Raw genomic sequence first — 15,307 nt, 5'->3', positions numbered from 1 at the left:
TTTATAACTTCTTCTAGAAATGAGGACATCTTTCAATACAACTTATAAGTTATTGCGGAGGATAAGAGGAAAGTGCAAAACTTCAGAAAAAAAAACATGTCTTAGAACTAGTGATGTACCGGACTCACTATCCGGGTCCGGGTCCGGCCGGATATTGCCATTTTTGTCTGATATCCGGATCCGGCCGGATTCTAAATTGAGAAAAAAGTCCGGATCCGGTTCCGGCCGGATTCTAATTTGAAAAAAAAGTCCGGGTCCGGTTCCGGCCGGATTCTAATTTGAAAAAAAAGTCCGGATCCGGTTCCGGCCGGATCCTAACAGAGATCCGGCCGGACCCGGATCTAGTTAGTAAAAAAAAGCATACTGAAAAGTATTTTTTCAAAAACAAACCCTGTGTAAATTAATAAGAGTCATTTTCGTCAGTTAGAATTAAACACCGACCGTGATTGGCTCATTTTGTACACGTGACTAATTTACATTTGTTTACATTTAAACTATGAAATAAACATTTTATGAAATGCAACTCTTTACATATGTTATAAAGTTGAAAACTTTGGAATAAATATTTGCATTATTTATTGTTTAAAGTTGAGCTCAGAGAATATTTAGAGTTAAAACGGTTCAATGTACGAGCCAATGAGAATCATACGACGAAATGTTTCAAACTAAATACTGATGCAACAAAACATCAGAACATGACAGACAGTTTATATGTAAGCAGTTAGTTAGTTTGGTGTGTAGCTTGAAGCAACAAAATATCTTGAACGTTTTTGTGAATGCTTATTGTAAGTAGTGTTTTGTTTTAAAAGTGAATATTTCAACAGGTGTTTAATTGTTTAAATATTTGAGCCAGGTTTATAGTTTAATAGTTTATTATAAATTTTACAGTTTCTTGTTTACTAAAAGTTTTATTTAATTTTTAGTTTTTTGTTTTAAGTTATTTGATATAGATTTATATAGCTTCCAGTTTTTAAAGTGTTACCATAGTAATTAATAATTTTGTATATGCTAATATTTCTTTTTGTGTTTTATATAAAATATTTATCACTCAAAACTGTCGTGTCTGATTATAGAAAGTAGTTCTACTTAGAATTTAGTATTTGTTAGATATTAATTAAATAAGGTAGGATTTAATTATGATAGGTAGTACTAATAAGTTAAGTGTACCACAATGAGTCCACAACTTTACTATTAAATTGTCAACCTTTGCTAGCTGTTCTAATGATTATTAGATTAAAGTAATTTTTTTAGTTTTTAAAAACCTCATTCTGACTCCGGCTTGTTTATACTCAATCTAGCTAGTTTTATTGACTTGAACAGTGGCAACCCTGCTAGTTTGAAAATTTTTGGGAATTTAAAAAAATCTTGGACTGTCTCAGGCTAGTTTAGTTTTTTATAAAAACTCAGGCTAGTTTTCTTTTAGATTTTTAATAAGTTTGAGCTGATCCAGTTTTTAATATTTTGTAATTTTCTTGTGTATTTTGTTCAAGAACTTGATTTCAGATTTTTAAATGTAAATAACACCTAAATTTGTAAACCTTGTGGCTAGCTGTTCTACTTAATATTAGATTAAAGTTATTTTTTTTTTCAGTTCTTAAAAACCTCATTCTGACTCAGGCTAGTTTATTCTAGTGATGTACCGGACTCACTATCCGGGTCCGGCCGGATATTGCCATTTTTGTCTGATATCCGGATCCGGCCGGATTCTAATTTGAAAAATAAGTCCGGATCCGGTTCCGGCCGGACTCTAGTTTGAAAAAAAAGTCCGGGTCCGGTTCCGGCCGGATTCTAATTTGAAAAAAAAGTCCGGATCCGGTTCCGGCCGGATTCTAATTTGAAAAAAAAGTCCGGATCCGGGTCCGGCCGGACCCGAAATTGTGGGTCCGGTACATCACTACTTAGAACTTAACTTATTAAATTAAATCATATTTAGAAAATATATTAACTTCAAAAATCTTAGAATTTATTTTAAAACAATGTTTTATTCAATTAATAGATTATCAGTAAATAAAAAGTCTTATTCTAATAGAACTCAATAAAAAAAATAATCAATTTGGTTTGCATTACTTTTTCAATAAAGAAATCAACGAAAACTTGTCATTCATGTATTTATAAAATAGAATAGTCTGAGTAAAAGATGAAGTTATTTTGTATAATTGTAGGAACAAGTTCTCAAATTTGTTGCAACCACAAGATGGTAAACTATGTTAAATAATATATAAGATGAAGTTTTGACACCTTCGTACATCTCTTTTATAACGTCGACTAAAATAAAAATTTCAAATAAAAAAAGCGCGACGGAGGTTAACTCTAGGAAGCTATTTTTTTCTTGTTCTTTACTTATGTTTTTTACAACGCTAAAAAGAAATCATTCGGATACTCAAAAAATTTCATATCTTACTGTTCATAAACTTTGTGAAGTTTACAAGAGTTTTTAAAAGTACAAGATTTTTCTGGTATACTAGCTAAGTTGCTCCGTCATTAGAAATTCTGTTAACATTAAATTTTAGCCAAATGTTAGGGATAAAGTGTCCAAGACATGTGATATACTATCTCAAAAACCCTCTTTGAAAGAAATCGTCTTTTTTGTAAAACAACTAACTAGTGTACTAGACTTGGAAATAAATTCAGTATTTATAGCTGACTCAAAATGACTAGTTTTTGTTTTTGTTAATACTATAAGTTTAGATGAGGTAATTTTTTGAGATATCTAGTCAGAGGGTATCAAAACAATTTTTTATTTCTTTAAAGGGGACCTTTTGACAAAAATTTTTGGAAACCCCTGTCTACAGTTACTAAAAATAAGTATAATACTAGAAAAATGTTTGCAAACTTAACGAAACTGTTGACTTTATAACTCTTGTTCTTTAAAAGAATTGCATGGTAGAAACATTTTTACAGTTTTTAATTTATTTTGTAAACATAAATACACGTTAACTGACGTAAAGTATGGTAGAAACTGATGTAAAAAAAGAAGACTTGAAACATAAAACATTGTACTATTGTTTAAGCTAAACATATTAAAAGCAAATATGATCTTTTTAAAAGCTGTCTGTTTTTTAAAGTACTAATAACGATATTAAAAACTAACTGATTGTTTTTAATCATTTTGCCAACTGCATTAAACGATATAGAAAAAATATACGCAATAAAACTCCGAAAAATGCACTAAGATCAAGACTGTTTTTAAAGGTTACAAAAAGAACTCTAATGTATTAAACTTTAATTAGGTGTGATTATCAGTTATCTTTAATTTTTTTAATGTTTGTCTCAAATAAATAAAAATTTTATTTAGATTTTTAACTTTGTAATTCGTAATACAATACAAAAACGTTTTCAGAGTTTTTAAGTTTATTTTTTAATCATATGACCTATAAATATAAAACTTTAATTTTTAGTAAAACATAACTATTTATTTTACTACATTATGTTATTACAAATTTTATTAATAATTTACTTAGTTTCATCGCTAAAACTTAGTATTTGTTTGAAATTTGCAAGATGGTTTTTTGATAAGAAGTATACAAATAAGATGATCTGAAACTAAATTTAGTAAAATTTACTCAATAAACAGAAGTATAAACATTAACATATTTTAACAAAATTTGAATGATTATATTTCCTTTTAATTAAAATTATAAGTTTATAGATTTTTAGGCTTTTAGAAATATTTTTAGAAAACCACTTAAATAATTTATATAATATTAAAATCATCTTTTTTGGAACCTTTTTAATGAATTCAGAGGAGTTTTTAACTTGAATTCATTTTTTTATAAGCACTTATAACTACAAATTTTAAGTTTTTAATATAATTTAGAATAAGTAGACACGCGGTTGTAAAATTTTTTGTGCATAAATTTTCTCTATTAGCAACTTCAAACTAGATGTTATTACCATAAAGTACTCAATAGCTTTACTACAAATGATTACTTTTTTGTTATCCTATGCACTGTACATATATAGTCTCCTAAATAGTTTAAAAACTCTTTTCAATACTTGATAATATTTTTCCTTACCAAATTTCACTTGATTGATAATAATTATTAAATTTATATTTAATTGATCTTATTTGTAAAACGTATATAAACTTAGAACAAACATTTTCTGTATAATAATCTTTTTGTTACGATAAAAAAAAATTATTTCTATAGGATAGGACGCAGAAACATAAAAAAACACAAATTTTATTCATACAAGTATATTTTTAATTTCAATTTTCCTAAGTAGTTAAATAACTCATTATAGTCCTAGGTTAAAACTTATGCTTGAATAAGTTCTGAAACCTTCAATTCCAAACTCTTTAACTTCTACCAGGAATTTCAGGTAACTTATCGTTTGGTCTTCTACGTCTTCTGCTGTAAGATTCTCTCGGTACGTCATCATAAACTCTATCAGGGATTTCTTCGTAGATTCTATCAGTGATTTCTCCATAAACTTTATCACCATTGTTATTAGTACTATCAGGGACATTATAGTAAACATTTTGAGATACTTCATCGTAAGTCCTATCAACATTTTGATCATTAACTCTAACAGGAACATTTTCGTAACCACTTTGAGAAACTTTTGTGTGATAACTATTAGGAGCTTGATTGTTAACTCTATCATCAACTTTATAACTTCTATTCAACTGACTTGGGTTTTCAATATAATAACGCTTACCGTTCTTACTCCCTTTTTTAGGCACATTGCTGCTATGAAAACTTGTGACAAAGTTGTCAAACATATTCGCTGAGTTTCTATTCACCGGAATACCTTGTTGCTTTTTCCACTCACTTATTTCTAAATACTTCTCATTTGGTGCTTTTGATTGTTTTGTTGAATTACTAATACTTTTGTTCAAGGGATTTCCTTGTTTGTCTTCTTTTGCATTTTGTGAAATTTTATCTAAATGATTTTTACTACTTCTTTTAAGCTTCATGCTTTTCAATGAATCATTCAATCTTTCCATTAAAACAGAACTTTTAGGAGTATTAGATGTGATAACAGAGCTGCCCGCAGTTGGTTTACCGTTGCTATCAAGTTTAATTTTGTTCAGCTTTTGAGATGTTTGGTCTATAGTTTTAACATTAGACTTATTGTTTTTCAATGATTTAGAGTTTTTGCTAACACTATTGGCACAACTATCCTTAAAATTTTTCAGTTTCTGCAAATCAAAAATGTTTGAGACTGTCTTGACTGAACTCGAAACTGTGTTTTTTAAACTTTTATCATAACTTTTGTTATTATTTGGTGTTGAAGTCGTGATTTTTAGATTGGAACTTTTTTTAAGGCCCGGAGAAGAAACTGTTTTTTCAAGTAAAGTCTGAGATTTTCTGTTAATTAAAAGATTTCTTAAATGAAAAAAAAAAGACTTTATTTTTTATATATATAATTTTTATACAAAATTTTCAAACTCAATCGATTAACAACTTAAGTTAACAAAAGTAGGTAATATCAATTAATTTTTGCTACTAAATTCCTAAGGCGGCAGATTAAAAAATAACCAAAGGGGAATTTGTTAAACTTTGGTCAGAAAACCCTGATATAAAGTAAACATTAACTCTTTACCTGTCCATTGAAACAGAGGGTAGCTTGTTCATTTTGAGGATGCTGTTTAATTCTGCTTTGAAACTATTTGAAGGCATCATCCTACTGTTTACAAATTTTGAACTCGTCATTGAGGGATGGGAAATTCCCTTGGACAAATTTCCTGATGTTTTGCCACCAACGGAAGAAGGGGAAACTTCATCGTTTGAACCTTTAGTTTCTTTTGAGGCAGAATGCAAAAATGAGTTATTAAGCTTGTCAGACATTTGTTATGATAAATTCTGTAAATCAAAAAGTGTGAATACAAAGCTAGGATTTAATATTTGTAAAATGGTATAACAGTTAAAATAAAGTTATTAATTATTGAGTCAATAGTTTTTCATTTATTTAAGCAAAATATCAATTAATTGAAATCAGAAATTTCCTAAATAAATGAAGAAAAAATATCTATTTCATTTAAAAAAAAATATTTTATTACAATAGTAGTATAATAGTGGTTTATTGAACAAAAACAAAAATTGCTCGAAAATATTTTCTTTCAAGGACCTGGATACGCAAAAAGACCTCTCGGTCATCGAGTTGCATAACCAACTTTATTAAAATTATAATGAGCTACAAATGAAAAAAACTATACAGTCAAAGTCTAAACTTTAAAACAAAAAACTCAATGATAAATGAAGTTATTAAAACTTACAACAACAGGTATTTTTCTAAAAAGTAAAATTAATTTTTATATACATATATCTAACATTACATACACATAAAATATATATTGAACTCTACATCGAAAGGTAAAGTTTCTATCTGAAATTTTTTTCATTATAAAATTTTTCAACATTTTAGCAAATAACTTAATCTTTTATATGAATCAAATAATTCTAACTTTTATATGAGTTAAAAAAGAGAAAAAGTTGTAAATAAAGAAAAAACAAATAAAAATAAATTTGAAAATTTTTTTCAAAGTATGTTTAAGAATTTAATCTACTATTAACTTGTTTCAAATTATTAAAAATAAAACCAAAAATAAAGAAAATTCTAAATTCTAATGCTAAAAGTTAAAAACAAACTAATCTAAAATTAAGTTTTCCACATTAAAAATATACCTGTTACTTAGTTTAGTAACTACATTTTAATTGCATATGCTAAAATGACACTTTAACAAGCATTTTAAGAATTTATATAAACTTTGATCAAGCTTTGAATCATTTTATATCTACAAGATATCTTTTTTTTTAAAGATAGCAAAACATAAAATTCAGTTACATAATCTTTCTTTGTTTATCTATATACGTCAAAGATGAAGTAATACTCTGTAAAAAATCTTGTAAAAGAATAAATTAGAAATAATGTCAAGTTATCTAATTGTTTGATATATTGTTGATTTTTAATACAAAAACTCTCTAGAAATTTTACAAAGAGCCTAAAACCATACATTTAACAGTACATATAGTTTAAATTGATTTCAAGTTACATCAGTATATAAAACCAAGGCTGTTATTACATTATCAAAAGAGAAAAGAAAATATATCTCGTTAACAAACAAAAGAACTTTCAAAATACAAACTAAAAATAGTTTAAGATATGCATGATTTGATTACAAAAACTAGTTAAACAGCTATAACTTAATAAGTGATATTTGATTTGCTTAATTTTGTGCTTAATTAAATGATAGATAAAAAAGCTTAATATTTTTATGTTCTAAAGAGTAGCTTTAAATTTTTACTACTCTGTTGAATTGCTTGAAAATCATGCAATTTATTTGCATACTTGATGAGTCGGAAATAAAAAAAAAATTAATTAAAGGTTTTTTTTATTTTCATGTTTGGGTAAAGTGGTTTTGAAAGAAGGGTAAAAAAATTAAAAAAAAAAATCTTTAGAATTATTTTTCTGACTCAGCAAATATGCAAACTAATCGCATGATTTTTAAGAGACTTAAAAAAGTATTGGAAATTTGAATCTACCCTGTTCTAAGAGTTAAACAATTTCATCTATAAGTATTTTTATAGCTTTATAAATTAGGTTAATAACTGAACTTATCAACAATGTTTTCAATGTAATTATAAAATAATTGCATAAATTAGCTAAAATTATTACAAAATCATTTTTTTTGGAAAATAAGTTAAAAAAAACTTACAGACTAAGTGTTTTCTAATATTTTTTTTCTTATTTATCATTGTTAATCAACGAGCCTCACTTTTAAAAGGATATTATTGATGCTACTTAGATTAGATTTATTTATAAACATTGGCTATTAACGAAAGTAGTAAACATAATGTCATGGCAGTTCAAACTTTAATAAATCTAATTTGATAAAAAATAAGTTTAAAATATCATAAAATCTTTAACTAGAGTAATTGAATCAATGATAACATAGAAAACTAAAGTGAATAAAATAGGACTTGTATTTAATTTTCAAACTAAACCTTTAACTAGTACTAATGCTTAGTGTGTCCCTATTGTTCTTACAAAATATTACATGTCACCCTAGATAGGAAAACAAAAGGAAAATTTTAAATAAAAAAAAGCTTTAAACAGATTTTTTATTATTACTCTAAATAAATAATATAATCAGCTAGTCTCAAAGGTAATATAAATAGTAAAATAAAAGAATATCTTATTCAATCTAATTCATTGTGTCGTTATCAAATTTTAATAAGTAAGTTTAGTTGTAACAAAATACCATTCGAACGAACTTAAAATTTATATTAATTGAAAATGAAAAATGTCAAAAAAAAATGTTTGTATATTTATGCTTGATAAAACTAGATTAATATAACTTATTAAGAAAGTCTAAATGGAATTTAAAAATTTAGTTTGTTAGTTAAAATTTAATTAAATTTGTTCCTTACTAAAAATAACAACGAAAAGTTAAAATCTTGAAGATTCGTTGTAGTTTTATTTTAATAAAAACCCTTATAACATAAGAGACATATATGTCTTAAAAAAACTAATAAGCTTAGATGAAGTTACAAACAAAAATAGTTTCTAAAAAATTTTTTATTTCTACTTTTTTCAAAAACAGGTAGAACATTTTAACAACTAAAATATTCAATCTATTTCCTGGAAACAATCTTTACTTAATTAAAATTTATCAAAAAACTAAGTGTCAACATTGAATTTTATTTTGCAGTATTAAGGTTTGAAAAAATAACAAAGCACTCTAACTATGCAGCTTTTAAAAAAATATTTGTTTAATGCATAATTAAACACAAACTTTATTTGCAAGTTTTAATAACTTGATTGGCTAAGGCTTTGATTAAATTATCAAAAAAAAAAGAAAACACTGTCTCATTATAAAATAAAAGCACCTTTAAGCTAAAAAATGATAAAAAAAATAGTTATGCATGATTTGATTACAAAAACAAGTTTATTAGCTGTAACTTAATAAGTATTATTATATTGCTTTACTTAGCGAAATTGTTTTTGATGTCTAACTTTTCGGGAATAATTTAATTTTAAAAAACTTACAGTTTAAGTGCTTTCTAACAAATAAGTTTTTTTTCTGTGTTTACGGATAAAAATTATACCACTTAGATTTATACATAAATATTAAATACTTCCAAAAAAACAGAACATAAAAGCAATTAAAATTTTATTAAACCAATCTTTGATAAATTAAGTCTAAAATTTTAAAAATCTTTACTATTATACTTTAAGTAGTTATTTAAGAAATATAAAAAAAAAAACTATATTGAAAAAAGGCTTATATTTAAGTTTTAAACTTAACCTTCAGCTAACAGTAATGCTTAGTTTGTAAAAATTGTTCTCAGAAATATCACCCAAAGGTAGTATAAAGAAGAGCATTTTCAAACTTTAATAAACTTTAAGTAGTTTTTTTTGTTATAGTAATAATAATAACATCAGAAAATCTCAGTAGGTAATGTTTATAGAAAAAAAATAGTTATTTCTTTTTGATTTATTTCATTGTCTTGTTATTATTTTTAAACAAACGTTTATTTCTAACAAAATACCTTTTAAACAAACATAAAATTTATGTAATAGTAAAATAAAAAATGTTAAAAAGTTAAATTATTTTATTATTATTTTGCTGAATAAGATTAAATAAAAATAACTTAATTTTAAAAAAATAATAAAGCTGTAATTGAGCAAATTAAATTTAAAAACTTAACTTATTAGTTTAAATATAATTAAGTTCAAATTTGAATAGTTCAAAACTTATAGGTTTGTTAAGTTTCATTTTAACAAAAACTTTTACAATGTCACAGACATATTTGATTTAAAAAAACTGCGAAGCTTAGATAAAATTGCCCAAAAAAAAAACACTCTATTTATACTTTTGTCAAATACAGGTAGACAATTAAACAATATATTTTATCATTTATCATTAAATTTCCTTGTTAAACAATATGTACTTGTAAAAAGTATATTAATAACAAAAGTGTTCAGGCATGAAAGCAAACTAACAAAGCGCCCCTAATTATGCAGCTGTAACAGAAAAGAAAGTTTTTTACACATGAATAAACTTAAATTGTAAGCTTTTGAACCATTATATAAACATTTTATTAGTTCAGTTAAAACCTCAATAATAGATTATGATATTTGTATCATGTTATTTTTTAAAGGTTTGTTTATAAATAGTACGCTTTTATTCACATACCTTATATAATGTGATTATTTATAGTTATTTTGTTCTATTCTTACTTACCTGAAAATCTAGGTTTCGCTTGAATAAGTGAATTAAATAAACATAAGCAATTAAAATGTCATCAACACCTTAACCAGAGAGTTAAGTAGATTTTTGAATTTGTAACAACAATTATTAGAGTACTTGTTTCAATAAGTAGTAAAGATTAGTCATTCATAGCATTTAGACTTGTATAAATCAGTTAGTTGCTTATTAAATAGAGGAAGTATCTTACATTCGATTAAGTTTTAAATTATTAGAAAGTGATTAATTTGGGTTGCCTACGTACAGCAGCAAATAAAAACTACTTTAATCGAAGTTTTTACACTTAATTTTGTTAGACAAGACCTAAACTTTAAGTTAATTTATTATGTAAAGTTTGTAAAGAAAAACTAACTAAGTTTTTTAAATTTATGCAACTAGAAGTTGAGTGGAACAACTTTTTATTTCTTTCTTAATTAAACAAATAGGTTAATACAGTTTTGTAAGCAATGATAGAAATTAAAACTAAAATACAGGCAATTAAAACAGATATTCCAGTAAATTTAATAATATTTTAAATGAACATATATAAAACAAATGTGCTTAAAAATACAGTTTAGTACATATGAATTGTAGATTCTTTCTGTATGTTGTAATCAAGAAGAGTCCAACCGTCTTGAAATAATGTTTTAGTTCCAAGCATCAATTTTTGGCTGTCTGCTGGAGTATCTAAGAAGTACACAGAGTTAACTTTTTGAATTAGATTCATATTTACCATCTTTACTATAACAGTTGTTAGCAATAAAAAGTTGAAGCCGATTTAAGAGTACTTGTAAAAAAGTTCCTAAATATTACATAAATATATATAAACACTTCCTTGTAAATCTAAAACAAATCACAAACTTGCTTTTGCTTGAATTTTTGCTTTGACAGATGCGACTGTATCAGATTTTTCAACTTCCAATGTGATGGTTTTACCAGTCAATGTTTTCACAAATATTTGCATTCCACCACGAAGTCTCAACACCAACTGAAGAGTGGATTCATTCTTGATGTTGTATTCACACAAAAGTGTTCCTGGTCGCAATTGTTTTCCGGCATAAAGTAAACGTTGATCATCTGGATGGATACCTGAAGTTAAATATTTTCAAACTAAAACAAAATTGAAAAAACAGCAACATATTTCATAAGTAAAGCGCGATAGTTAAAATACTGGAGAAAATGTTTGAAACAAAATTAATATTCTCGATAACTTAAGTGATTAAAAATATTATTGTATGTAATGTCAAATGATTAAAGTATGTTTCAGTTAATATTAACCTTTTATTTTGAGGAAAAACTATTGCTGCATATAAAACTCAATATTAGTTTTTTGTTGCTACAGTTAGATATTTTAAATAAAACTATTTAACGAGCCTGCTTTAGTCCAGATTAAATCTTGAACAGCTTCAAGTGTATCAGTAGGATCAACTTCTAATGAAAGGGTTTTTTGAACAATAAGTTTTACGAAGATCTGCATTGCTTACGTTTAACTAAACTTGCTGTTTTAGAAATATAAACTAGTAATAGAGAAAATTTTTACAAATTTCTTTAAGAATTTATTTTGATAGTATAATATGCTAAAATTGCAATATTAGCATTGCAAAGTAGTGGCAACCAACTAAATAAAACTTAGTTGTAATCTTTTTAAATGACATAATAACTAGAAAAATATTTAAAACCTGAAGCTATATTTGTTTTATTTACTATAATTATAATAAAAACATAACTAAAAAATAAAATTTTTACTATTAATAGACGTTAACTTGAAAACAAAATAGTTGATATAGAAAATTATTATTTATTTAGTTGTTAATACTATATAAAAGAATATAATACCTATAAAATATAATATAAATTATTGTATAATATAATATGTAATATAATAATATGATATAATACCTATCACTCTCAATCAAATTCATAGCTAAACATTAGCTATTAATTGTTTTTGATTCAAATTATATTCAAACAAGTTTAATTACAACATTAGTTTTAAAATGCTCAATATGAAGTTTTGGCACACCGATATCAGCGGCTTATCAGAGCATTAGTGTTAGTATAGTTTTGCATTATACTGGTATCACAAAAGGTTGGTTACACAAAATATAAAAAGAAAGTATTCAAGAATATAATAAGGTGTTGAAACAATAAATCCTGTTAAAAATAATTAAAAATTAATAAAAGAAAAGGTTTAAAAACTTAATTCGTTTAGTAAAGGAGTTAAAATTAAACTATTAGTTTAATAAATTTTTTACAAAAGGTATTCATTTAGCAGATACAAATTCTTTTACAAAATTAAACGTGAATTGGCACAATTTGGATTATATAAGTAAATTTAAGTTAAAGATTTAAATTTCGAAGAATGATAAACTCTAGTGTAATTTACGAGCTAGTACTTATCAAACGAAACTGTTTTTATACAAGTTAGCTCTTAATATCGAGCTTTTATTCTATGAATTATATTAAAATAGTTTCATTTTATAAATTCTACAGCACTTATTTAAAAACTTCTCTGGTAAAGGTTTTAAAACGAAAGAGTACATTTTGTTAATGCAAGAAGTTGGCATTCTATTCTAAAAAATCAATTTACTTAATAAGTTAGCTCTTGTAAAAAGTTTTTGTTCTATGACTTTTTAATAAAATTATTTACTCAGATTTTAATGCCAACTTCTTCCTTTATCAGAGATTTGTTGAATGAGTAATGTAGAAGCGTAGTATTACATACTATAAACCCATAGTTTATCAGAAGAAATTTTACGCTGACCGGAATCGTTCTAAAATATCTTATTGGGCCATTTAACTTTGAGAAAAACAACTTAAGACAGTTCTTTTAAAGCATAATTGCAACAAAAAACACTAATAAAAAAGTCGTTATGTTCTAATAATTAGATCATGTTGACATGCTAAAGTAGTTTTTACTTTTTATTCTAAAACCATTTAGTTTGTACTTTCAAGATAAAATTTACGTACGTATTTTACTTGTATGTTAAGCTATAATAACTTTAATCATGTTTTAAGGAATATACATTTATTTTATTTAAAAAAATTAGTCTATAAATATTTTTAAGAATAAGTTAGAAACAGGACCATTCTAAAAAATATAAATTAGTATATGGTATATGGTAGTATAAAGGTAGTTTATGGGAATTTTATTTTGAAATCAGCCACTGATAGAAGAAAAAATATTTTCTTATTACCGAATAAACTAGAATGATCTTCATGAAAACTAAAATTTGTTTTTAACTATAACATTGATTTAGTACCTAATCAAAACATGATTTCTTTTTTTTTTGTATCACACTGTTTTATTTATAAGTTGGATCGTTTTTTTTTATTTATTAATATGAAATTGTCAAGTGTTATGATTAATATTAAGTATTCGTTGTAATACTGAAAGAATAAGTACAGTTCCATTTTATATTTTTACCTTTTGTTTGGTATCAGTATTCTTTAAGTATAAATTTTTATGAAATCTTCTTGTTATTGTAAATAAATGTGTTTATTAAAGTCTTATACTATGTGTATCAATGCAGCACGTAATAAAAATGAAAATAGACCAACTTTACCCACATTTTTCTTTACTTATACTTCAATACTTTTTTATAACTTTTTTTTTAATGATCTAAAAACATTAGAGATTAGAAACAAACCTTATTTAATTATTGGAATCGTTTTAAGTTTTTTAGGGAGTTAATTAAAAAACTCAACTGAGATATGTCTAAAACGCATCAAGTAACCAAGCTGTGAAAATAATATTTATTTTTTTCGGGTTTTTTGTTTTTGTAAATAATTTTGTCGTTAGTATTTATCATTTATTAAGCTAAAACTATCTCAATAAACTTTAAAAGAATAAAAAAAAAAAAACGACACCACTTGGATTTGAACCCGCGGCTTTCTGACCATTAACGAAGAAAAAATAAGTAAAAGAAAAGTTTTAAAACCGCTAGATTTAATGGAACTTTATTTACTACCACCAGAGACGAATTTTTCAATAAACTTAAAACGACCTAAACAATTAGCTGAAATATCAATCAATTTAAAAATAAATAATTTAGCGTCATGTCCGACTGATTACTGTGAAAAAATAAGTAAGTTTTACAACCGCTAGATTTAATGGAACTTTATTTACTTTGTACAAAAGCATATTCAAAGAAAAATTTACAAAACAACTGGAACGTAGAAAAAAAAAAGCAGATTTTCAATTTTATACGTAAATGAACATACAATATGAAATTAAAATGTTGAAATAAGTTGATAGTGCTTTGAAAATGCTTATCAGTTATTATTAGTGACAGTATTACTAGCTTACATTCTTTGATTTAGCAAACATACTTAATATACTTATAGTTTAACATGATACAAGCATTGGTCTGGTTTTAACGAAAACATATTCAAAAAAAAACTCACAAAACAATTTGAACGTAGAAGAATAAATAGAACATCAAGTTTATACGTAAATGAACGTAAGATATGAAATAAAAATGTTGAAATAAGTTTATAGTGCTTTGAAATTTTGTTTAATAAAAAATTTACAGTTTTTATTAAGCCTTTAAAAGGGCTAAAGTGGATAAAAACGTTTACTATCTTTGCAAAAATGATATTTAGCTACATAACTTGCATCTAAATAATGAATTACTTTCTTTGTGCGAATAATTATTTGGATAATGATACCAACGTAAACAAACTTCACATTGAACCCAATTCTGGTCGGAATCATTCAACCCGCATAGAAAACATTAATCTTCTGATTTATCTGCAAAATTCAAAAATAACATGAGATCATGCAAAAGTTGTTAAATAAACTAAAGTTTAACTTTAACTTACTATATTCAAAAGCAACTTGATTGCTTAACTCAATTGTTAAATTCTTTAAATTAAGCTTTGAGTTGTTTACTTCCAACTTCATGCTCTCCACCTTGATCTAGTTGTAAGACATTTCGACAGAACTATAAAAAATTATATAAATTTAGAAATAAGTCGACTTTTTTGGTACTCTTTTGTAACATTTGTAATTCAGAAACTATTTGTAGCTAATAAAGATACTTACTAAGATACTTTTAATCATCTCATAGTTTTTTAAATACAAACATAAAGTTAAACGTTTTTATT

General features: G+C 25.2%; 1 protein-coding gene across 1 annotated transcript in view; it reads right to left on the bottom strand.

The window, feature by feature from the left end:
• LOC145832581 (polyubiquitin-B-like) overlaps nucleotides 1-11,675 on the bottom strand; it is a 388,933-nt gene extending 377,258 nt beyond the window's left edge. The window contains exons 1-2 of the mRNA XM_082939895.1: nucleotides 11,573-11,675; nucleotides 11,060-11,287 (exon numbers count right to left, since the gene is read on the bottom strand). Of these exons, the coding sequence (XP_082796021.1) occupies nucleotides 11,060-11,287; nucleotides 11,573-11,675 (331 nt within the window). The remainder of the gene's footprint in view (nucleotides 1-11,059; nucleotides 11,288-11,572) is intronic.
• Between the last annotated feature and the right edge of the window lie 3,632 nt (nucleotides 11,676-15,307).

Source organism: Thalia democratica, chromosome 3 (assembly GCF_965202585.1).
Source record: "Thalia democratica chromosome 3, ktThaDemo2.hap1.1, whole genome shotgun sequence".
Taxonomy (NCBI): domain Eukaryota; kingdom Metazoa; phylum Chordata; class Thaliacea; order Salpida; family Salpidae; genus Thalia; species Thalia democratica.
This window is presented reverse-complemented; position numbering and strand designations above follow the sequence as displayed.